This window comes from Phyllostomus discolor, chromosome 4 (assembly GCF_004126475.2).
Source record: "Phyllostomus discolor isolate MPI-MPIP mPhyDis1 chromosome 4, mPhyDis1.pri.v3, whole genome shotgun sequence".
In the NCBI taxonomy this organism is placed as follows: domain Eukaryota; kingdom Metazoa; phylum Chordata; class Mammalia; order Chiroptera; family Phyllostomidae; genus Phyllostomus; species Phyllostomus discolor.
The window spans coordinates 89,515,957-89,542,776 of NC_040906.2; the positions used below are offsets into that span (position 1 = coordinate 89,515,957).

The window sequence follows — 26,820 nt, forward strand, 5'->3', positions numbered from 1 at the left end:
CACCTTGTTGCAGTTTTTCTTAAGCGGACCCATGTGTTCGGCCGCCTTATTGGTCTGCTTGTTCTGGTTGATTTTTCCTTTAATTCTTTGGTTTTTGGAGTTCTATGCAGTTTGATTTTCTGGTGCTTTCAGTTGTTTATTGATTTTCGATTGGTTGTTATCCTCCTTTTGGTTGTGCAAGGAAGTGAGGTGTTTCTACCTATGCCTCCATCTTGGCCAGAACTCTCCTAGTTAGTATTTTAAAGATAATTTTATTTCCAAAAAGTAATTGAGGAAAAATCCAATATGGGCAAAAATAAAAACAAAAAGCAATCCCCAATGTATAAGCTTTGTTCTCATCTTTAAATATGGTTACCTATGAAGTGCCTCAGAATTGTGCAATGAATATGTGTTGAATAAATTATCATAGATTTTGAATATTATTTCAGTTTTTTGATGTATAACTGTACACACACACACACATAGAGATACATACATATATAAAATAAACATAAATTCAATAAAAACAATTTAAATGATGCAAAAGGAAGGGGGTAAAAATCAAACCTCCTTATCATCTCTGACTTCTAAGATTTTAGCTACCCTTCAAGTAGCAAGGGAGACAGTTTTGCAAAGACATTCCTAGATATATATGAAGGCAGAACACAGGTATAGTTATGCAGCCACCAGGGGGACCTGTTGTCAAATTACACTTTCACAAAAACTCCACAGCAGTATTTGATCCCACATGATCTTCTAGAATCATACCACTTTCCATCAAGACAGCCTATTTCCTTTTTTTGATCCTGACAGTGACTTTGTGATAGCCTTGACAAATAAAACAACCTTGTATGACTTTCAAGGTCAGATCAGAAAAGGCAATATGGCTATACCCTGACTCCCTCAAGGATGCTCAGCTTTAGAATGAAGCCACTATGCTGTAAAGAAGCCAGGACAACTAAAGAGGTCATATATAGCTGTTTAAGCCCCAGCTGAGATCTCAGATACCAGTTGTATGAGTGTGAATAAGCCATCAAATGATTCTAGTCTTCAGCTGAGGCCTGACACATGAAACAGATATAATTCATTCCTGTGTAAATCCTTGACTCACAGAATCTGAAGATAATAAACATGCCATTATGTTTTAGGATAATTTGTTATGCAATCCTAATAACTAGAACAGGCTAGTTTCCCCCCAATTCTTCCTTGTCACACAGGCTACTGCTAAACAGCTGTCCTTAAGTAAAAACAAAGCCAAAAATTAGGAGAAAATCCTCATAGGGTGGTGAATTCAATCCATGTAGTATGTATACTATACATTTTAAGGTACTTAATAGAGACATGTTTGGGTAAACTGATGGCAAATTCAAGACATAAGGGAGACAACACACTTCATATGCTGGCTACAGTAAAATAAGTGGCTGTTCCAAAGCTGAGTGGAAACAGAACTTGAAACTGATACAATATTAATGAACTTATCTCACTCCTATATCCACAAAAAAGAAAGAGAATGAAGAACTAACAAAGTTTAATGAACTTCTTCATTCCACCATTTTCTCAGGAAAATACACAGAAAAAGCTTTGATGATATAAGTACTAGAAAAAGAGCAGGCTTTGACAAAAATGAAAATTTCACCTATGGTACAGATGTTACAAATCATTACTTGGTAATCTCCAGAGGAAAGTGAGTAGTTCTCCTTTCCAGTGAATACAGTATGCCGGTGAACCAAGCAGCTGCCCACAATGGAGGTTTCTGAAATTCAGTTGTATTTAATGGACTTAAGAGAACAAATATCAGAGGTTGAACTTCTCTATTAATTTGCAGTTTATCATATACCACTGCACAAATTGCAAAATGCATAACCAGGGAGCCATTCAGCATAGATTAAAATATGTAGCATTTACACAAAAGTACAAAGCAACTCAAACAGTTTGAATGACTTGGGTGCAAATACTAAGAAGAATAAATATACTATAATCCAACAGTTAATTTCTCATATTATCCCTGTTAAGCTTATTTTTTTCAACCACAATTTACATTCAGTACCATTCTCCACAAATTCCAGATGTACACAAAGTGGCCAGAAAATTATGCACTCTACAGAGTAGTCCCCCTGCTGCCCAAGCACCCACCTGGCCCATACCCCACAATCAATGACTATATTCTCCATGCTGCAACCTGCATTTCTGTGGCAATTCTGCAACTACCAATCGGTACTGCTTCATCCCTTCACCTTTTTTTACCCAGCCCCATGAACGTCCCCTCCAACAGCTGTCAGTTTGTTCTCTGTAGCTATAAGTCTGTTTCTATTTTGCTTGTTTATTTTGTTCATTAGATTTCACATATAATTGAAATCATATTGTATTTGTCTTTCTCTGACTGGCTTATTCCACTTAGCATAATATCCTCTAGACCCACCCATGCTGTTGGGAAAGGTAAGGTTTTCTTCTCTTTTACTACTGGGCACTTGGGTTGCTTCCAAAGAAGTAACTATATAAGTGGCTACTATAAGTAACACTGCAAGTGCCTATATTCTTTCAAATTAGTGTTTCAGGTTTCTCTGTGCACACTCCTAGAAGTAGAATCGCTGGATCATAAGTACAATTTCATTTTTAATTTTTTGAGGACCCTCCACACTGTTTTCCATAGTGGTTGCAATAATCTGCATTTTTCATGACCTGAAGTAATGACAAAAAAAGTTTCTAAATACCTTAGGAACTATCATTCTAGTAATCTACTCAACTCTATTAGAACTGGTTTTTAATATATAAACATATATAAAATTTATTAAATACATGTCTTCAAAAAAGAGTAATTAGACAGCACATTGGCTACTACATTAAAAATTAAAACACACTTTTTTTAATCCTTACCAGAGAACATTTTTTCATTGCTTTTAGAGACAGAAGAATGGAGGAGTAGAAAGAAGAAGAGAAGAGGAGAGGCAGATAGGGAAGGAAGGAAGGAAGGAGGGAGGGGGAGAGGGAAGGAGGGAGAGAGGGGGGGGGGACATCAATGTAACAGAGAAACATCGACTGGTAGCTTCTTCGAGGCTCCCCAACAAGGATGAAACCAGCAACCTTTCAGTATACAGGATGATGCTCCAACCAAAGAGCCACACTGACCAGGGCAAAAATAGAATATACTATTATAAACTAAAGTACCCAACAGAAAAATGGTAGATGAGCAGCATAAAAATATCCTCCTATAGCCCTGGCTGGTATAGCTCAGTGGATTGAGCACCCACATGTGAGCCAAAAGGTCATCAGTTCGATTCCTAGTTGGGGCACATGCCTGGATTACATACCAGGATGCCAGTTGGGGGTATGCTAGAGGCAACCAACCAATTGATATATCTTTCACATCAAAGTTTATCTCACACATTGATGTTTCTCTCCCATTCTTTCTCCCTCCCTTTACCTCTCTGAAAATACTTAAAAAAAAATCTTCTACAGAATTTTGAAACGAATACAGAACTGAAAGTTAAAATAAAAACTAAATATTAACTAATTAACATTAACTAACATTAAAGCAAGAATTATTAAATGCCCCAAAGAGGTCTAAAGAGTCAATAAGAGGAAAAAGGCTCCTTTTCTTCTGTTAGTTCTCTAATACATGAGTGTTTCCATTAACCAGAAATTTTTATAAAACAGAATTTCCTACTTTGAATATTGTCTCTGTTTGGCAACTATACTCCAACTACCTATTAATAAATGACAAAATACAAAAAAATTAAAATGTTAACTTTTTGGAAAAGCACATTAGTTGGGTATGTTAGATAATATCCTTAAAGGCACTACTCTAGCCCCTTTTCCAATGTAAAACTGCTTGGAATTGGGGATAAAAGAGATAAAATTAGTGATCCTGCTATGTATATATACATAAATATATACATTGGATATATTTATGTATATATACATATATATATACACATACATATATATAAAATTTTAAGCTATAAAACTGGTAAAAAAAGATGCATATTTTCTTCTTCTAGCTTTGAGATATAATTAACATAAGTTGTGTAAATTTAAGATTATATCATTTGGCATAATGCCAAGGTCCATCTATGCTGTCACAAATGGCAGGATTTCAAAAGATTAATAACATATTACTTAAAGATTTCAGAGTATAGAAACAAAGCCATTCCCATCCATGGGAGATACTGTTCCAGGACCTCTGGTTGCCTAAAACCAAAGATAGTACAAAGCTCTGTATATACCATGTTTTTTCCTATCTATACATACCTATGACAAAGTTTATAAATTGGGCATAGTAAAGAGATGAACAGCACTAATAATAAAACAGAACAAGTATAACAATATACTGTAGTAAAAGTTAAGTGAATGTGGTCCTTCTCTCTCTATGTGATAATCAAGAAAGCTAAGGGACTAATGGGTGGGTAGTGTACACAGTGTGAATTATGCTGGACAAAGGGATGATTCATGTCCCAAGTGGACCGGAGAGATGGTGTGAGATTTCATCACACTACTCAGAATGACATGCAATTTAAAATTTATGAATTGCTTATTTTTGGAATTTTCCATTTAACATTTTTGGAGCATAGTTGACTGAAACAAACAAACAAACAAAAAAAAGCAAAACCGTGGATAAGGGAAGACTATTGTACCCGGGGAACACAACACAAACCTTACGAAGGTGTTATCTTGGAGATGCAGATTATGAGGAATGAGGAATTCCAGTTTGAATATGAACTACATATTTGTTACTATTAAATTAATAATATTAAATTTTGGTGTATGATAATGGTACTGTGGTAATTTATAAGACACTTAGGCTGCTGAAGTGCTTCCAGGTGAAATGTACCACTGTCAGAAATTTCAGAATAATCAAGGAGAGAAAAAGCAAGTGTACAAAATGCTAATAATGGGTCAATCTAGGTAAAGTAGGTATGTATGCATTCATTATACTACCCTTTTACCTTTCCTGTTGGACTAAAATTTATTTTATTATTATTTTTAATTCTCACCCAAGGATATGTTCTCATTAATTTTAGGCAGAGAAAAAGGGAGAGAGACAGAGAGGAATATCCATCTGAGAAACACTGGCCTCCCACACATGGCCTGACTGGGAATTAAACCTGCAACCTAGATACATACAATATGTCCTATCAGGGATCGGACCCACAACCTTTTGATGTACAAGACCACACTCCAACCAAATGAGACACCAGCCCAATAATATTCACCAGCAACATTTTTTATAAGAGCCTAAAGTGCAAACAATCCAAATATTCAGCAACAGCATATCTGACATGGTAATAAATAAGTAAATAATAGCACATAATTTATACTATATAAATACTATATACTACATATATAACATATATATGTGTAACATATACTATATATAGAACATGACAGAGTGCTATAGAGCAATGAAAATGCACCAACTACTGTCAACACATCATATGAGTGAAACTCACAAATAATGTTGAGCAAATAAAGCTATACACAAATAAGATGAACAAATATTTGATAAATAAATATTTCAGACAAGACTCAGATAAAATCAGAGCTGTCAATTTTATCTTTGTTCAGCAAAGGTTTGATTGACAGTTTAAGTAAGATTAAAATGAAAATGTATAAGCTATTTAGGAGAACAAATTCCTTTCAAGCATCCTCAAGCACATTTATAAAAACTGCCCACATATTATTATTGATCAGCTCCACTAACTAATCATAATGCACTAATCTGTCAGCTTTCTTAAACACCCAGTTTCAATTAGAACTTGCATTTGACAGTTACAAACTCATACTACAAAGACTTTTCTTCATTGAATAAGGATTTTAAACTGTATTATAAATAAACAATTTTAATTTTAAAATATACCCTAAATTCAGATTTATAACCAGAGGTCATTTTTAAAAGAGACATAAAATACTTACATTAACTTTGAAAGCTTGTACATTGTTATCCAGAAGAAGAATGTTGCAAACCACCTCTGTATGCTGTCTGTCTCGGGCCAACTCTGATGCTCGTACATTGTAGGTTCTGCCAGCAGGCAATCGGAAACGTGAGGTCATTACTGTTCACACAAGGTCTAATTTGGAAAAAAATTTTCACCAAATAAAAGAACAGTTCAAGACACAAAGCAGTTTAAAACACAAATTTACTATGTATTTTTCAACTAACACTTTGGTAAAAAGCCATTTTAAATTTTAAAATAGTCAGATACAAATTATAGGTATAAAAAAGATACCGTGTGTGTGTCTGTGTCTGTGTGTGTTATCTAAACCAGAGATGTCAAACTTTTTGGCATCTCTGGGTCACATTGGAAGCAGAGTTGTCTTGGGCCACACATTAAAAACACAAACAAAAACTCATGAGCAAAAAAAAAGGTCCATGCATCATTTTTGTGATATGCGCCACCACAGATAAGCAATACAGTCCTCACATAATAACCCTCATTATGCAGTGGCCCTTTTGAAAATCTTTTAAAATCACTGAACCAGTCCCAAGTTTGTGATCACTAATATAGAAAATGTACATATCTAAGTAATAAAACATTACTGATTTTTATACTTTTTTACTATAAAAGTGAAAGAAAAGAGGACATCATAAAATTAGTAGGATGTTTGACATTGTATTTGAGAAACTAGCGCATCAATACTGGTTTGATAGTAGTTGTAATTCTCAGAGACTTCTCAAGGTGCTCATCAGATATTTTGGTTCTAATTTTACTCTTAATGTGTTTCATTCTTGAAAACAGTTGCTCGCAAGTGTAGGTGCTGCCAAACAGTGATGGCATGAATAAGGCATGATTGTGAAGCAAGAGATATTTGTCTCAAGGAAGGCAGGATCTATAAAAGTCTAGTAAAGGGACACAATCAAATTTTTCTTTAAATTGAATGTCAGATGGCAGCTCTATGCATTCCATTTGAAAACTGGCAGGTAACATATTCACGTCAACTGAAAATGGGAATTGGAAATATAGCAAAATATTGGTTATTTTCCTGTAAGTATTGAAATCTGCTTTCAAATTCTTGTTATCAAATCGAAAAGCAATGCTGCGCATTTTTCATTGTTCACAGGACTGTGTTTAGCCAATATGTCAACATTGCATAACTGTTTGCATAACATATTGCATAGCCAATATGCATAACATTGTTTGCCTTAATTTTAGCTTGCCATAATTTCAGTTTCATTTGGAATTGTTATTATTTGAAACATGGTATAAATAACTTGGTTTTCACCTAGAAGACACATGTTTAACTCATTTAAATGAGCAGTTAAATTCACTAAAAATGCTAAATCTGTAAGCCAGTTTTCACCGTCAAGTTCTGGCACAAATTTGTTTTTTGTTACCATAAATGACTTGATAGCATGTCGCAAATCATGAAATCTTATCAATATTTGGCCTCAACTTAGTCATCTTACTTCCGAAAAGCAAATGATGTTGCCATAATCAACATCAGTATTTTTAAGGAATTCCTGGAACTGGCGACGATTCAATCCCTTGGCTTTTAGGAAACTCAGTCTTTTTTTTTTAAATATATTTTTTTGATTATGCTACTACAGTTGTCCCATTTCTCCCCCTTCACTCCCCTCTGCCCTGCTCACCCCCTCCCACCGACATGCTTCCCCTTTAGTTCAGGTCCATGGGTCGTACATATAGGAAGAGCAACAAGTAGACAAGTTATTTGAACAAATAATAAAGGAGAACTTCCCCGATCTGGCAAAGGAAATAGACTTCCAGGAAGTCCAGGAAGCTCAGAGTCCCAAAAAAGTTGGACCCAAGGAGGAACACACCAAGGAAATTCAGTCTTGATGATGATTTGCATAACAATATCCATTTTTTAAAGCTTTTGTGCATAAATTTTCTTGATGTACTATGCAATGATACTTCATCAAACCTGAGTTTTGGGCAGCAATTACATCATCTTTTATTAATTTTACAAGCCCCTCTCCTTTACCTACCATCACCAGGACACCATCAGTAACTATACCAGATACGTTGACAATGGACAAAGAAAACGGCTTTAACATATTTTTCACTGCTTTGTATAAATCTCTTGATTTAGCTGTGCCTTTTAATGGCACTAAAGAAGCCATTTCTTCAGTGACATTATATTCATCATCAATAACTCTAATAAAAATAGCAAGTTGAGCCATGTCTGTAGCATCGGTACTATCATCCATGCCAGAACATAAAACTTAAAATTGGCAGCTTTACTCTCCAAATTTCTTTTGATAGATTTTCCAATTTCTTCAGTTCGCCTGGCTATAGTCCGGTTAGACAAACTTATCTTAGAGATACGCCCTTTTTTCCAGGGCAAATTATACTTACCATGCTTTCTATACATTGCTTAATAAACTCACCATCAGTAAATGGTTTTGATTCTTTTGCTGTTAAAGATGATACCACATAACTAGTTTTTACAATGGAATCTTCCCAAGTTGTAACTTTTTGAAAAAATGTTTATGGAGCAGATACTTTTTCAGTTCCACTATTTTGTCCTTATGACACAATCCTTCGTATGCACTGAATTCCACAATATGTTTTTGCACATAATGTCTTTTCAAATTATAGTCTTTGAAAACTTGCACAAATTCCCTACAAATTAAGCAGAGTGCCTTACTATTTGCCTCAGCAAAAAGTAGTCATCTGTCCATTTTTCACTGAACAATCTTGTTCATCCGTAATTTTTCTTTTGTTTGAATTCTTTTTTTATCTTGAGATATTGTAGAAACTGCTGGGATTAAAAATGAGACTAGATAAGGGACTTTATTTACTTTTATTATGAAAATTAATTGACAGGAAAACAGAAAGCAAGGTTTGGACCCTTCCACAGCCCTCTTGGCTGCCAAAACTGGGCAAGTGGGAGGGCTGATTGTAAAGTATGGCAGGTGACATGTATGGTGCCAAGGAGGTGTAGAAGTTCCTTCAATAATCAAATAAGAATGCTTACCCGACTTCTAAATAACGTTAAACATCTAACGTTGCAATGGTAGGTTGAAATATTATTGATAATCGCTGCCTTGCTAAGTGACCATGAGCACATACAATGTCTGATGATGTCAATTCTACTGTCTGTGCTTGGAATATAAGACACAGTAAGCCAAACGCTGCCATAAAACTGAAGCCACTCATGCGTTCAGATAGTGATAGCATACATACATTTATTTTACGTGACAATGCGACACACACTCAAAAAGAAATCTCATGTTTTAAGTAAATTTACGATTTTGTGTTGGGCCATGTTCACAGCCATCCTGGACCATACATGACCAACGGACTGTGGGGTTGGACACCCCTGATCTGAACTAAAATTACAAACTACCTGGAAGATTGTTCGAGAAGGCCCTGCCTAGTCTCAGGAAGCTATAACCCGCCGTGACTTAGGCTGAGTGAAAGACCTCTGGACCAGGAGCCACTAAGGAGACAAAACTTATTTCCCTGGCATGAATGCTGCCTGTTCTGTGCCTGGCCCCCTAGGCTTGATCAGGTAGCCAATGACGGGTAAGATTTCCCACGGAGGGAATAGCCTAAGACAGGCATGATCACGAGGAGACCTCAGGGAAGAGACTCGGGGCTGTGGAAATGGAGGGGTGATGGACATCAACCCCTGCTCCCTCGGCTTTGTCAAAGCCTGAGTCCTTGTTCTTAGATGTGAGAAATGCAAGTCTCCTGGCTGCCTCTGTCTCCTCTGCCTGACTCAGGCCTGCAGAAATAGCAGGGGTGGTGCAGCCCAGACCAGAAACGGCAGACCCCAGGGGTAATCAGGCCTGGGACATAGAATATGCAAGATCCTGTGAGATCTGTTTGCTAGAGGATGTTATTAGATTAGAATTTGAAGGCACAGACAGGAAACCAAAACTAGTCCCTTGAGCCCTGTAGTCCTTTCAAATGATAAAACTCTGAACTCTGCCCAGAATCACAGCGGGGGTTCTGTCAGCATCTTTGAAAGTCACCTATTTCTTTTGGTCTTTTCTGCCAGACTGTGAATCCACAAACTAAGTCTGTATTCTTAATAAAAACCTGCTTGGGAATGGAAACGGGGCGCTCCCCACTAGAGAGAGTGGCCATTCCATCCCTACTTCCCCTCCCCACAGGGCCTGGTTGTCTCTGTGTATGTTTTTCTTGTGTTTCAATGAGCCATCCGCAGCATTCCACAATCACTGTAGGCCGGTGAGCACGCATCAGAAGATGAGCTTTATTTTTAATTTTTTCCACTAAGAAAACAGACAAACTGTTCAGGGAGTCATTCCAATTCAAAATATATAATTTTAGGAGTAGCCAAAGGGTGGAAAGAGAATATGCTACCTCAGGAAGCCAAACATTAGTCAATGGTGCAAGTATTAAAAAACACTGTAAGGTGGCAACAGGAGGAAATATTTAACTCTAAAGGTATCTTCCCTTTATTAAGTTTAAGATTTAAGGGAAAATGGGAGTCTGTTTTTAAGCCAACAATACCCTTCATTTTAACTATCCTCAAGTTCAAACTGATTCTAACAGGATTATTCTTATTATTAAGAACACAAAAACTGAAGGCTTTACTTTTTGATTTGTTACTTAAGACGTTAAAAAGTATATTGCCTATGGAAAAACATATATTATAGTGGTATCAGCAACACTTGATGCTAACAGACAATAAAGATGTAGCTTTGAAGTCTGAAAGAAAATTATTTGAAACACAGAAAGTATATAAAAAAATAAATTAGAATTCATGTTGTAGACCCTCAGGAAGAAGACACCTATTAAGAAGGGCTCCTAGCCATAACTAATTTGGCTCAGTGTTTTGAGCATCAGCCTGCAAACCAAAGGGTTGCCAGTTCAATTTCCAGTAAGGGCACATGCCTGGGTTGCAGGCCAGGTTCCCAGTGGGGGGTGCATGAGAAGCAACCACACATTGATGTTTCTCTCCCTTCCCCTCTCTCTAAACAAGTAAATGAAATTAAAAAAAAAAAAAAAAGGAAACAAAAGAAAAAAGATTCCTGGTGGCTAACTCGGCTCAAATTTAAAAACAAAAACAGAGCCTAGCAGCCATCTTACACAGGTTGCTCTCACACAAACTGCACTTCAGGGAGAAGCCTGCACTGAACTGCCTGCCGGGATTGTTTTTGCTATCTGAATCAGCCTTATAAAGGAGTTCCTGCAATCCTATTTTAAGCTATTGGACTGAGGCTTTCCCAACTGGAGCTGCACAGCTCTAAGAACCAGAGCAGCTCTATCCTGACCAATCAGGCCAATGTCTTTTAGACCAATCAAACTGTGAGGATTTGGAGTCCTCATTTGCATAAGGTCAAACCAATCAGGGACCAGGGGCAGGGACTTCTGTCTTTATAAGCTAGCTTCCCTGTGGCTGTGAGAGCACACTTTCCCTTTCCACCCAGGACTATTCCCCCCACTAAGCTGAAACACTGAGGATGCTTTGCCAGAGAAGAGCAGAGTGGAACAGACCAGTGCAAAGCAGACCAGGAAGGAACAGAGTAGAGTTATCTAGCCAGAGAGGGGCCTGGCACCAGAGAGGGCCCCGACTAGTCCCAGGGCTGCCTCACAGCTGTGCTGTTTTCACAGCCATGCTGTATCACAATTGAGCTGCTTTGTGCTGAACAGTTTCCTTCTTCACCACACCCCAATTGGGGATTCCTGTTGGTACTGATTTGGTGCCAACAATCATCCATTAACAATGTGAAAAAATAAAGCTAGACTTTTTTTTTTTAAGATTTTATTTCTTTATTTTTAAAGAGGGGAAGGGAGGGAGAAAGAGAGAAAGAGAAACATCAATGTGTTGTTGCCTTTCACATGCCCACTTACTGGGGACCTAGCCTACAAACCAGGCATGTGCCCTAGACTGAGAATCAAACCAGAGACCCTTAGATTCACAGGCCAGCACTCAATCCACTGAGCCACACCAGCCAGGGCTAAAGCTAGACATTTTCAATCATTCAAGGACCCAAAGTTTAAAATCCATTAAAACTTCTCTCTTAAAGGCAATTAAATAAAGGAAACTACATTACAAACATCAATATATAGAATTTGAAAATATGAATAAATTAGTAAAACATTTGAATGAGTAAACAAAAAAGTACTAAGAAATAGCAGTTAAAACCAGTGTTTTCCAATAACTACAGTTGACATCATAGACTCTTCATGTCAAAAGGATTAAAGCTAAGCCCTGCCAGAGGTGGCTTGGCTGGCTGAAGCATCATCCCATGCACTGAAAACTCACGGGTTCAATTCCAGTCAGGGTACATACCTACACTGTGGGTTTGGTCCCTGGTCAAGGCACAGTATGGGAGGCAACCTAACGATGTTTCTCTCTCCCTCCAAAAATCAATAAATGTATCCCACCCCCAAGAAAAAATGTTTACTGTCAGCAGTGACCAGAGGGAAGAAGGGGAGGAATTTCAGGGGAAAAGAGGGTTTACAGGAATGTATAAAGTACACATGGACAAAAACTGGGGGGGGGGGCCTGGAAATGGGAAGAAGGTGGGGAGGACTGGGTGGGTGGGATGGGATGGGAGTAAAAGAAAACTGTACTTGAACAACAATTAAAATAAAATTTAAAGAAAAAATGTTTTAAAAAAGGATTTAAACCTAAAGTAAAAGTCAATGTTACATAAGTATAAAAATTGTATAGAGAAAAACATCTTTAGCATCTTGACAGAGTGGGCTAGTCAAGTAAGATTCATCAATTAAAAGGCAATGATTGGCCCTGGCTAGTGTGGCTCAGCGGATTGAGCACCGGCCTGAGAACCAAAAAGTTATCAAAGCAATTCCCGGTCAGGGCACATGCCCCCTTGTTGGAGGTGTGCAAGAATCAGCTTAATTAATGTTTTTCTTCCTCTCTTTCTCCCTCCTTTCCCCGCTCTAAAAAGTGGTGGTTTCTGGTTGGTCCCACAGGTAAGGAGCTTTAAAGTCCCCAGTCTATCCTAACAAGTAAAAAGCAGATCAGACGGGAAAACCAGCAAATCTTCTTAAAACCATAAGAGAGAGAGGGCACAGCCCTGACCATGGTGGCTCAGTTGGTAGGGTGTCATCCCCTTGCTGGTTTGACTCCCAAACACACTTGGGATTCCCACAGTTTGGGTGGGATGGGTAGCCACTATAATACACCAGAGCACTCTGTTCTTCTCAACATGGCCTACCTACCCTCAGAAGAATCTAGTTAATGAGAGCCTAATTGACCTGGGACAAGGAAAATACCCAACCCACCCCACTCTAGCCATGTTGTCTACCTAAGTGGAGAGAAAAAGAAAAACATTTATATTCACAGTCCAGGTGCACAGGTTCACTAAAATGCTGAGAGCTAATCATAGGACCAAAGAATGCTTCCCCTATCCCACTACTCACTACCACATTACTAAGGTCCTATTTATAGCAGTTCCTTTTTAGCAGGATACCATGCCTGCCTATCAAGAAAAATTTATAAGGCATATCAAAAGGCAAAAAACACACTGTGAACAGACAGATCAAGCATGAGACCCAAACATGGAAGAGATGTTGGAATTATTAGACAACAATAAATATGCTAAGATCTCTAATGGATAAGGCAGAAACAGCATGCATGAACAGATGGGCAATGTAAGCATACAGATGGAAACCCTAAGAATGAATCAAAAAAGAAATGTTACAGGTGAAAAAACAACAAAAATGAAGGATGCCTTTGACAGGCTTGTTAGTATATAAAACATAGCAAAGGAAAGAATTTGAGCTAGAGAATATATCAATAGAATCCTCAAAAATGAAAAGAGAACAAAGACTGAAAAAAAAAAGAACAGAATATCCAAGAACTGTGGAACAACTACAAAAACTATAACATACATGTTATGGGAATACCAGAAGAGAGAAAAAGAACAAATAAAACGATGACCAAGAATTTCAACCAAATTAATACTGGACATCAAATCACAGATCTTGGAAGCTCAAAGAATGCCAAAAAGGAAAAATGCAAAATGACAAAACATAAAACAAAACAAACAAAACCCCTCACACCATATCATTTTTAAACTACAGAAAAATTTTTTTAAAAAGAAATCCTGAAAGAAACTAGAGGAAAAGAGCACCTTATGCATAATAAGAACAAATATAATTACATCTGATTTCTTAATCATGCAAGCAAGAACAGTGAAATATTTAAAATGTTGAGGGGAAAAAGCCTACCAACCTAAAATTCTGTATCCTGAAAAATTACCTTTCAAAAGAGAAATAAACATTTTTCTCAAACAAAAAGAGAGAGAGAAGAGAATTTGCTGCCAATGGATTTGCCTTGCAAGATATTTTAAAAGAAGATCTTTCAAGAGAAGGAAAATATAGGTCAAAACTCACATCCATATAAAGGAAGAGCATCAAAGAAGCAATAAGTGAAGGTAAATTTAAAACTTAAAAAAAAATTATTAATTGATCAAACAGATAACAGTACAGTACCCTCCACGGGAGTGTAGAGAAGGGCTTAGGAATTTGATGGGATTTTTCCAAATGTGATTACAGTCCCAAATCAGCTAAATTAACCAAAAGAGAGATTACCCTTGGTGGGACTGACTTAATCAGGTGAAAGCCCTTGCAAGACTTGGGACCTTCCTGAAGTGAACAAAATTCTGCTGCTAGCTTTAAAACCGTGATCTTCTATGTACTAAGAGTGCCTATGACACAGCCCATGTGGCAAGAAAGTACAGGGGCCTCTAACAGCAGACAGCTAGCAAGAAACTGAAGACCTCAGCCCCACAGTGGACTGTTATTTGTCAACAATAACACGAATTTGGAAGAGAACCCCAAGCTCCCACAGTCCAATCAACATGTAGATTGTAACTTTGTAAGTTCCAAAGGCAAGCTATATCCATACTCCTGATCCAAAGATAGTGGGATAAAATAAATGCCTGCTGTTTTAAGCTGCTAAATTTTCAGTAATTCATTACATCAAGGAAAACTAATACATTTTTCACAGTGGTACTACTCAACCAACAAACATTCACAAGAGGTAGAAAGAAAATATACACAAAGAATGAAGCAACATGCATGATGGTCTCTTTGTACAAATTCCACTCTTTCCAGTGATGGATCTATACCTCCCTCTCCCCAACCCTGCCTTCCCTTCTTCACCAGGTGTGAGTGGTTTAGCAACTAAAGACATAAGGAAATATGGGAGTAACAGCAGAAACAAGTTAGTCTTAACAGTAGGGGGAGCTACTGAAAAAAATGGTCAATGTTACAAAGATATCCCAAGGCATAGGAATGACAAGATCAAAAGATATCAATATGTTTTGCCAACACTGACCTTTCCCATTTACCAGCACACTTACTTCAATCCTAAAGCATAAGTGCACTAACCAGCTCTTGAGATCTCCCCAAAAATAACAATATTTTTAATTAGATATCAAATATATTAACCTTTTTTGCCACACTTGCTTTCAATTTATAAAGCAATATAATTCTGTTTCATTTCATGAGAATTTTACTACCTGAAAATTTTAACCTTTTAGGAATAAATCTTCATGTTTCCAAAAGAGAAAGAAATCAAATAAAATCCTCTATCACTTTTTTTTTTCATTTGAAAGGTGTTTCAGTGCAATTTATATTTAAACTGCTCTCAGTGGAGCCCTGGCTGGGTAGCACAGTTGGCTGTAGTGTCATCCCATACACCAAAAGGTTTCAGGTTCAATTACCAGTCAGAGCACATACCTAGGTTGCAGGTTCTAACCCTGGTCAAGGCACATACGGGATGCAATCAACTGATGTTTTCCTCTCACACTGATGTTGCTCTCTCTCTTCCTCCTCCCTTTCCTCTCTCTCTAAAATCAATAAACATATCCTTGGGTGAAGATTACAAAAAAACAACTTCAGTCAGTGGAAAAGAGCCCATCTCTCCACTAAGGAAAGATTATAAATTATGACCTATAAAAATGTTCATCTTTAAATATACTCAATGTACCAATAAAATCTAAAATATTCTAAAATTATGATAAATATTTTTGTTTTTGATATTAAAAATTTATACACATGTTCAAACTATAAAAATTATGGGCAAAGATACAAACATGAATCAGTACAGAAAGGATAGTCATTATACGCAAAAAAAAAAAAAACCCAAGACCTTCAACCCCTACCTTGCACCATTTGCAAAAATTAACTCAAAATGTATCACAAATAGAAGTAAAATAATAAAACTTTTTAAAGAAAACATAGGAAAAATCCTTGAGACCTTAGATTAGGCAAATATTTCTTAGAAACATCATCATGAACTCAATCCCTAAAAGAATAAGCTGGTACGTTTGATGTTATCAAAATTAAAACATCTACTTATCAAAACACACTGTTAAAGAAATAAAAGACAAGCCAGAAAGTGGGAGCATATATCTGATAAGGGACTTGTATCCACAATATATAAAGAACTCAAAATTCAGTAATAAAGGGGAAAAATCCAATTAAAACACAAACAAAAGATTTGAACAGCTACTTCACCAAAGATATATGGATAGCAAACCAGCACATATCAAAAAAAGGCTTAATTAACATCATTAGACATTAGGTACATGCAATTTAAAACCATAATATGGTATCACTGCATACATAATAGCTAAAATAAAAAATAGTGACAATACCAAAAGGGGCAAGAACCAGGTAAAAATGGATCTCATTCATTTCTGGTTGTGGGGTTAATGCTGGACATGGCCTTTCCACCACCTGTGATGGAAGGTGGACCAAAGGGCCCCTGGCCAAAAGGAATGTGTATTGTCCTAAGGAACAGAATGTAGCTCCCTCCTTATCTCCCCAGCAGATCAGTCTCTGGTGACTGCTTCTTCACCCTTCCCTCCTGTCCTACACAATGATGTAATGTGGCTCCAGGCTACACAAGGTTTGTGCAACTTCAACTCAGGCACCTTTGTCTGGAGCCCCTTATAACAAGCCTCAGACTGGGAGAGTTGCAGTCCTGCTTTGCCCATCTGCCACTATCAGTGCTCCCTGTAATGTGAGTAATAAAGCCTATGCCTGCTCCATCAGGTCCTCCTTGTGTTTTTTCAGTTTATCTGAACAAGTAGTCAAGATTCCTGGGCTCAAACTCCTGCATTACAATTGGCTCAGGATTCGGATACTCTGAAAAATCCCCAAGTTGGGTCAACTGGGGACAGCAGTATGCCAAGCATTGGGTTGCCAAGAGGAATCCTGGGCAGGCCAGCAAATTCTATGTGGTTCAAGGTGGCAAACCTTCTTAATTCATGGGGACCTCTGCAGGACTGGGGGAATGCCCCAAAACTCCTGCTGTTATACCACAGGCTTTGCAACATGTAGGAGAGCACTGCACCCTAGGAAGAAAGGCCTTTGCCATATTGACGCTGCTGTTGGTTGGCTGATGCTGCCAGCACTGTGGAATGTGACTGAGAAGCAAATAGTGGCAGAGGTGCACGCTTCACATTTAGAAGAGAAACTGAAACTAGAAAGGGACATGTGTCTTACAGGCGGACAATAAGGACACCCTAGGGAGACAATTACAACAGACCAGTGAACAATTATAGTGTGCCACTTCACCAGGATCAGGGTGGTGGGGAGGGTGACTAGCACCCACTTCTATATGAGTGATTGTGACTGGAGTCCCCAAAAGTGGGATCCTATGGCTGAAAGCGAACATGACTCAGATATACAGATTATAGTGGATGAGGACTGGGAGGATGTAAAAGACAAAGAAGGAAAAAAAGAAGAGAATTTAACTGAAAAGGAAGCAGAAAGGTCCTGTGAAGGTAACCTGCAAACAGCTATGGAATGACCTGGTAAAGGCTGGGGTAAAGATAAAATAGACAAAAAGCCTACCCTTGTCCTTATAAACCTGTGGCAGCAACTGAAACCTGAGCAACAGTTCCAGCCTACAGTGATATCTACTGTGCAGACATTGGAATGGACACTATCAACTGAGATGGTCCCATCATCACCCCCAGGGCAAATACCTGGTTTGGCTTACATTACAGCTACCCCACTTGTGGAACTGACTCTAGCCCACCTGGAGCACAATCCATGGGGAGGAACCTGCTTACGGAGACACTGAGGGAACTGGAGTCCTCATGTATAACTTGCTATTTATTAGTCTCCAAAGAAGGTACAAAGAGTGTTGGCTCTGGTTGACACTGGTGCAGAATGTACTCTTATTTATGGTAAACCAGAAAAGTTTACAGAGGACCCATAACTGCCATTGTTGGCTATGAAGGACAATCCAGTTGGGTGTGAGCTATGACATTAACTTTGGGGTAGGGCATTTGGCACCACACCACTATAAGGAATATGTTTCCCCAATACCAGAGTATATTCTAGGAATTAACATTCTAGCCAGCATGTGCCTACAGACCACCATGGGGGAGTTTTGCGTCCAAAAACAGGTTGTCAAAGCTGTTTTGACTGGGCACGCCAAACACCCCTGTGTCACTTTCCACTCACCATAGAGTAGTGGCCACCAAATAATACTGAATTCCAGGTGGCCAAAAAGAAATCAGGGGGACCACAGAAGAATTGGCAATGGTGAACATCATCAGACCAGCACACAGCCCCCATAACTCACCCATGTGACCAGTCCAGAAACCAGATGGAACTTGGCATATGACTGTAGATTACAGAGAATAAGGTAATTCCCTTCCTTTGCAGCTGTGCCTAACATAGCTAGCCTCCTAGACCAGCTCAGCCATGAGCTGGGCATAAATATCATTATGTATTAGTTTTAGCTAATGCCTTTTTCTCAATAGACTTACACACCGATAGCCAGGACCAGTCTGCTTTCCTCTGAGAGGGCTACCAGTGGACATTTACTGTTGTACCCTAGAGTTACTTGCAGAGTCTGGCTGTTTGCCATGGCCTTAAGGCTGAAGACTTAGCTGCATGGACTGTTCACTGGTTTGTGAGACTGTACCATTACATGGATGATATCATGCTAACCTCTGATTCCCTTACAGAGTTAGAACATGCTGCTCCTCTGCCACTGGCTCATCTCCAAGGCCAAGGATAGTCAATTTCAACAAAATCCAGGGATCTATATTGTCTGTCAAATTCTTGGGGGTTGTCTGGCCTCTGGCAACAGCAAGGATGCACCAAGGTGCCAACTGGTTTCTGGTCCCAGCTCTGGAAGAGAGCAGAGGCTTGATACTGACCAGCAGAACAAGCAAACACTGTTTACCAAACTCTCCCGGCTACTGAAGCCATCACCAAAACTGCTGAGGTTCTAGTACATACTACCTATCCCATTGCTGGGTGAATACAGGACCTTGCAAATTGACCCAAGAGCTCAGAGTAACAGAGGAGTTACAACAGAGGAGCAAGCTGGTGACAAGCCCTCTGAGTCAAGAACTGCAGCAGCTCTTGGGCCCAGTTACTTATCAAGATGCAGGCAAAGACGCCTTCACTCCCATTCCCATGCCTGAATCTACTATTAAAGAGGGATGAGTCCCTGTACCTGAGGACACCTGGTACACTGACTGCTCTTGCTGAGGCCAGCCACTCACCAGGAGAGCAGGAGCCTGTGAGCCCAGCAAGACAGCACATGAATGGAAGATAACTCAGGACAAAATAGGCAGTAGTCATAACTTGAGAACCAGAACCGGTAACAATTTCCACAGACATCTGGGCAGTATACAAAAGACTAACTCAATAGTTACCCCACTGGAAACAAGGTGACTGGCAAGTGGCTTGGTGAACCTTATGGGACAGAACCTATGGAAGAACATTTATGAACACAGCCTAGAAAAGGTAATAACTCTTTACCATGTCAATGGACACCAACCTCGCCACAGCCCAGGCAATGCTGAGGCTGATGACCTGGCATGCATGTGCTGGCTCGAAGAGGCCCCATCAGAAGACACAGCCAAGTGGTTCCACAGAAAGATGTGCCATGCAGAACAGAAAACTTGAGAAGTAGTAAAAGCTTGGAGCCTACTGCTCTATTACTCCAATGCAGTCACAGACTGTCAGTAAGGCACCATCTGAAACACCCTCACTGGCTACCCAAGATATGGGTTGCCTGAGATGGGGGGGCACCATGCTGACCCGCTGGCAGGTCAACTAAACTGCCCCCCTACCACTATCTGAAAGCTCACTCTATGCCCTAACATGCGTTGACATGACCAGTGGCTTGCAACAAGCATACTCATGCAAGTGGGCCACACAATGAGCCACCATCTGAGGCTTAAAACAGTTATGTGCTGCCTATAGGACCCCGGACACCACTGAAAGCAACCAAGGCACCCATTCTTATGGGACATCAGGTACAAGACTGGGATACCCTCAATATAGACTGGAAAGTCCCTCTACCATACCATCCTACCAGAGCTGGCCTCGTTGAGAGATATAACAGCCTCTTGAAAGATGCTCTGAAGACTGACTCTGGCTCATTCCAGGGGTGGACAACCATCTTTCCAACTGTTTACGAGCTTTGAATGAACAGCCTAGGGTAGGACAAGCATCTCTTGTCAACCTCTTCAGTAGACTTTGGGCAACACCTATTCATCTACAATTAAGCACCCAGGAGCCTCTGCTGCACCCTGGACCTGCACAACAAAATAATATGCTCTTGCCAGCGCCCAAAGATATACCCCTGGGGAAAAGCACCCTCATCTGGCCTTGGCAGGCACAGGTAGATTCCTGCTGGTGTTCCTCGGTGGCTCCTTGGGGAGAGGGACTTGTATTGGGGTTACAGCTAGCACCCATGGTAATAGCTTCCTGGCCCCTTAACCTGTTTGTTATAACCCACGGCAAACCTCAATTCCTAAGAGAATTTACATAGCCTCAGTTTGGCAAATATGCACACCTCCCCTGGCCCTTCAAGTACAGGAGGACCTTAGCCTAGAGCCAGATAGGGCATGGTACCAATGGCCAGGGCATCCTTAAAATGAGTCTCAGAGTCAGGGAGGTGTGGTTCTGTTTTGCCAACCTGCTATCGTTCGTGCTCCCTGCAATGTGAGTAATAAAGACTATGCCTGCTCCATCAGGTGCTCCTTGTGGGGTTTTTTTTGGTTTATCTGGAATGAGCAGCCAAGATTCCTGGGCTTGAACTCCTATGTTACACTGGTGGGAATATAAAATGTTACAACAATATTGGAAAACACTCTGGCACTTTTCTACAAATTTTAAACTTACTTCAAATTTATGAGCTATCCATTCCATTGCTAGGTGAATGCAAATGTCCATATAAAGACTTGCACATGAATGTTCACAGTAGCTTCATTTCATTTGTTAGAGTCAAACACTGTGAAGAAAACAAGTGTCTATGAATAGGTGATGGATTTATTCATGTGATACATAAGAATTCACCTGTGGTACATTAATAAAATGGAACACAAGTAGTTAATAAAACAATAAAATATTATTAGTGCAACATGGACAAATCTCAAAATAATTACGTTAAGGGAAAAAATTAGATAAAAAGAGAGAATGCATATTATATGATTCCATTTATATGAAATTCTAGAAAACACAAACTAACCTTTGGTGACAAAGAGTAGACTAGTGGGACAAGAGCAGGGTGTGGTAGTATGGGGGAAGAAATTACTCTGGAACATGAGAAAATATAGGGGAGAAATGAATATGCTCATTATATTGATTGTGGTGGTAGTTTTAGGGATGTATAAATATGTCAAAACCTATCAAATATTATACATTAAATATATACAGTTTATTAAACACTATTTTAACTCAGTAAAGTTGTTAAAAACATGTAATAGCCAAACCACTTAAGATGCAAAAAATACAGAAAATTTTGATGTTCTGGTTTATAACCTAATGATTAAAAAACTACGTTCAATTTAACTTAACATAATGAACATTTTGGACATTTTCTTCATGATGTTAATACTCCTGATCTCTTCTACAAATGGCAAGTAGTTTGTTCAAGGTTACAAAGGCAATCATAATAGAGTAGCATGTGAATCCAGATCTGTCTAATCTCAAAGACAGTACTATTATTTCCACCACAACATAATGAAGTAATTTCTACTTTATGGAAGCATCTAAATTAACGGAAGACATCACTGAAAAAGAGGCATCAGCATTTGTAAGTTTTACAAATCTTCAATCAGATTCATTGCACTCTCTCCATTCTTTCCTCAATTTCTACCTCAATACTCCCCCGCAAAAGTGAGGAGGGAGATTAATCACAACTAAGGATCCATGATGGCAGAACAATAGGGGGGAGCTACACTCACCTTTTTCCAGGACCAAACTGGAATCACACCTAATTTATAGAACAATCATCCTAAACAACCAACCGAAGACTAGTTAAAGAGGCTTATAAACAAGGAATTTAAAAAGATGGCACATTGAGACCGGTAGGAAGGATAGCAAAAAGTAAATGGCTGGCCCATTCCCACGGGCAGAGGCTGTGATTCTGCAGGAATATCTCAGCTGCTGGGTGGTAAGGGGGTTCTCGGGGTGTGGGGTGGTTCTTACAAGGAAAAAGAAAAAGGGAAATAATAAAGATTAGAGAAGAAATAAATGAAAGAGTCTAAAAACCACAAAATATCAATGAAACCAAGAGCTGACTCTTTGAAATAATAAATAAGACAACTGACAAACCTTTAACCAGTCTCATCAAGAAAAAGAAAAAGAAAAAGAAAAAGAAAAAGAAAAAGAAAAAGAAAAAGAGAGAGCCCTGGCTGGTGTGGCTCAGTGGATTGAGCACCAGCCCAGTTCGATCCCTGGTCAGGGCACATGCCTGGGTTGCAGGCCAGGTTCCCAGTTGGGGGTGTGTGAGAGACAACCAATTGATGTTTCTATCACACATTGGTGGTTCTCTCCTTCTCCCTCTCTAAACTAAATAAAGTCTTTTTTTTTAAAGGAGAGGACCCCAATAAATATAGTCAAATGAAAGAGAAGTAACAACTGACACCAAAGAAATACAAAGGGCTGTGAGAAAACACGATGAACAACTATACATCAAAAAGTTGTACAATCTGGGAGAAATGGATAAATTCCTAGACTCCCAAGCTCATTTTACGAGGCCAGCATTATCCTAACTCCAAAACCAGATAAAAACACTACAAAGAAAGAAAATTATAAGCCAATATCCCTAAAGAACACAGATGTTAAAATCATCAACAAAATAATAGCAAACAAGACCCAGCAATATATTAAAAAGGTCATATACCATGATCAAGTTGGATTTATCGCAGGGATGCAAGGTTGTTAAAATATATCAAAAAACATGATATATCACATAAATAAAATAAAGGTTAAAAACCACTTGAGCATATCAATAGAAAAAGCATTTCTAAAAACCAGCACCCATTTATGATAACAACTGTCAGCAAAGTGAAAATAGAGGGACCATACCTCAACATAGTAAAGGCTATATACCATGTTCATGGATGGGGAGAATTAACATCATTAAAATGTCCATGTTACCCAAAACCATCTATAGATTCAACACAATTCCTATCAAGATACTAATGGTATATTTCACAGAACCAGAACAAATATTCCAAAAATTTATTTGGAACCACAGAAGACCCCAAATAGCCACAGCAATTCTGAGAAAGAAGAAAAAAAGTTGGAGGAACCATGCTACCTGACATCAAACTATACTATAAGGCCACAGAAATCAAAACAGCATGGTATTGGCATAAAAACAGAAATACAAATCAATGGAACAGAATACAGATCCCAGGGGAAAAAAAAACATGCTATTATACTCAATTAATATTTAACAAAGGAGCCAAAAACATACAATTGGGTAAAGGCAGTTTATTCAATAAATGATGCTGGGAAAGTTGGACAGGTACTTGCAAAAAATGAAACTAGACCACCTTCTCATACCCTACACAAGAATAAATTCAAAATGGATTAAAGACTTAAATGTTAGACTTGAAACCAAAAAAAGCTAGAACAAAACATAAGCAGTAAAATCTTGAAAATTTCTCATAGCATTATGCTTTCTGATATATCTCCTCAGGCAAGGGAAACAAAAGAAAATATATGCAAATGGGACTACATCAAACTGACAAGTTTTAGCACAGCAAAGGACACGATCAACAAAATGAAGACAACCCACTGAATGGGAGCACATATTCACCAATGATACATCTAATACGGGGTTAACAACCAAAATTTGTCAAGAACTTATAAAACTCAATACCAACAAAAACAATCTCATTTTAAAAATGGGCAAAGGGCCTGAAGAGACATTACTCCAAAGAGGACATATAGATGGCCAACAGACATAGGAAAAGATGCTCAAAGTCACTAATCATAAGTGAAATGCAACTTAAAACCACAATGAGATACCACCTCATGCCTGTCAGAACAACTATCATCTATAATCAACAAGCAAGTGTTGGTAAGGATGTGGAGAAAAGGGAACCCTAGTGCACTGTTGGTGGGAATGTAAATCAGTGCAGATACTGTGGAAAGCAGTATGGAATTACCTCAAAAAGTCAAAAATGTTTTTAAAAAGTTAAAAATGGAACTGCCTTATGACCCAGTGACTCCACTTCTAGAAATTAGCTGAAGAAACTCAAAACACTAATTCAAAAGAATACATGCACCCTTATGTTTATTGCAGCATTATTTACAATAGCCAAGATTTTTAAGTAGCCCAAGAGTCCATAGCAGATGAGTAGATAAAAAAAGCTGTGGTACATTTACAAAATGAAATACTATTCATCCATTAAAAACAAGAAGGAAATTTTACCCTTTGGGACGGCATGGATGGACCTGGAAAGTATTATGCTAAGTGAAATAAACCAGTCAGAGAAAGAAAGAAAAATACCATATGATTTTACTCACACATAGAATCTAATGAACAAAATGAACTAACAAGCAAAGTAGTGACGGACTCATAGGTAGAGAGCAGGTTGACAGCTGTGTGGGAGGGGGGAGCAATTGAGCAAAAGAGAACAAAAAAAGAAAGCACTAGTGTACAGGACAACAGTGTGGTGATTGCTTGGGAGAGGGGGATTTGGGGGAAAGGTATAGAGAGTACAGGGTTGATACATGGTGATAGAAGATTTGACTTGGGTTGACGAACACACAATACAATGTACAGATGATGTGTTGTATAGCTATGTAGCTGACACCTGTGTAATTTTGTTAACCAGTATTACCCCATTAAATTAAAAAACAAAGAAAGAAAATAAATCACAGTTGTATATAATGAGATGGGTTTTACAGTACGGGCAGAGAAAGAATAGTTCACTACTCATATGGGTCAGTAATACCAATAGATTGGTTTGGTTTTTCTTTTGTACAGCCTACTCTTTGTAACCTTGCCCAATGGCAAGTTCTAATGTCAATATCCAAATGGAAGGTACTACAAAAATGAATAGAAATGACTGTAAATGAATACAAAAAGTAGCAAAAATAGGGCACTCTTTCAGTCAATTATTAAGCTCTCAAAATGCAAGTATTTGTTATTATGATGCACTCATATGAAATTTAGTAAGAAAGGGTTTCACAGACTAAGGCAGAGGTCTCTTTCTTTTTGTTGTCTTTTTTTCCCATTATAATTTCCCCCATTTTCCACCCTGCCCCTCCCCACTGATAACCCTCCATGTGACCTCTGTTTCTGTGAATCTGTTCCTGTCCTAGTTTGTTTAGTTCATTTTTCTTTTTTTAGGTGAGGCTGTTCATAGTTGTGAATTTTTTTGGTCATTTTACTGTTCATATTTTTTATCTTCTTCTATTTCTTAGGTAAGTCCTTTTAACATTTCACATAATAAGGGCTTGGTGATGATGAACTCCTTTAACTTGACCTTGTCTGGGAAGCACTTTATCTGCCCCTCTATTCTAAATGATAGCTTTGTTGCCCTGATTGGTGTAACTCAGTGGATTGAGTTCCAGCCAGCAAACTGCCGGCAAACCGCCAGCAAACCACCTGTGAACCAGTGTCACCGGTTAGATTCCCAGTCAAGGTTCATGCCTGGGTTGCAGGCCATGTCCCCAGTTGGAGGCCCATGAGAGATAACCACAAATTGATGTTTCACTCCCTCTCGCTCTCCCTTGCTTTCTCCCTCTGTCTAAAAATAAAATAAATAAAATCTTTAAATTAAAAATAAATAAATAAATGATAGCTTTGTTGGATAGAGTAATCTTGAATGTAGGTCCTTGCCTTTCATGACTTGGAATACTTCCTTCCAGCCCCTTGCCTGCAAAGTTTCCTTTGAGAAATCAGCTGACAGTCTCATGGGAATTCCTTTGTAGGTAACTGTCTCCTTTCCTCTTGCTACTTTGAAGATTCTCTCCTTATCTTTAATCTTGGCTAATGTAATTATGATGTACCTTGGTGTGTTCCTCCTTGGGTCCAGCTTCTTTGGGACTCTGTGAGCTTCCTGGACTTCCTGGGAGTCTATTTCCTTTGCCAGATAAGGGAAGTTCTCCTTCATTATGCTTTCAAATAAGGTTTCAATTTCTTGCTCTTCCTCTTCTCCTTCTGGCACCCCCATGATTTGGTTGTTGGAATGTTTAAAGATGTCCTGGAGGTTCCTAAGCCTTTCTCCTCATTGTTTTGAAGTCTTGTGTCTTCATTCTGTTTTGGTTGAATGTTTATTTCTTCCTTCTGCTCCAAACTTGATTTGAGTCCTGGTTTCCTCCTCTTCGCTGTTAGTTCCCTGTACATTTTCCTTTATTTCACTTTTCAAAACCTTCACTTTTTCCTCTATTTTGCGACAATACTCAACCATTTCCATGAGCATTCTGATTACCAGTGTTTTGAACTGTGCATTTGATAGGCTGGCTATCTGTTCATCACTAAGGTTTTTTTTTGGTGGAGCTTTGATTTGTTCTTTCATTTTGGGCCATTTTTTGTCTCAGCACACTCATTCTTTTCTATTAACAACTGCTGTTATATTATTAAAGCTATTTAATAATAACTGAGTCACAGTAAACTTTCACATTCTATTATCTATTTCTGATT

At 38.5% G+C, this 26,820-nt stretch overlaps 1 protein-coding gene across 5 annotated transcripts in view; it reads right to left on the minus strand.

The window, feature by feature from the left end:
- The window catches only part of PTPN4 (protein tyrosine phosphatase non-receptor type 4), a 292,305-nt gene that overhangs the window by 241,962 nt on the left and 23,523 nt on the right, over positions 1 to 26,820 (minus strand). For 4 of the 5 annotated variants that reach the window (XM_036023611.1, XM_036023614.1, XM_028533478.2 and 1 more), the window contains exon 2: positions 5,890 to 6,044. In XM_036023611.1, the coding sequence (XP_035879504.1) occupies positions 5,890 to 6,027 (138 nt within the window). In that variant the 5' untranslated portion in view covers positions 6,028 to 6,044. Of the gene's footprint in view, positions 1 to 5,889; positions 6,045 to 7,753; positions 7,774 to 26,820 lie in introns of those variants that run through there. The other variant, XM_036023613.1, reaches the window with a different exon arrangement.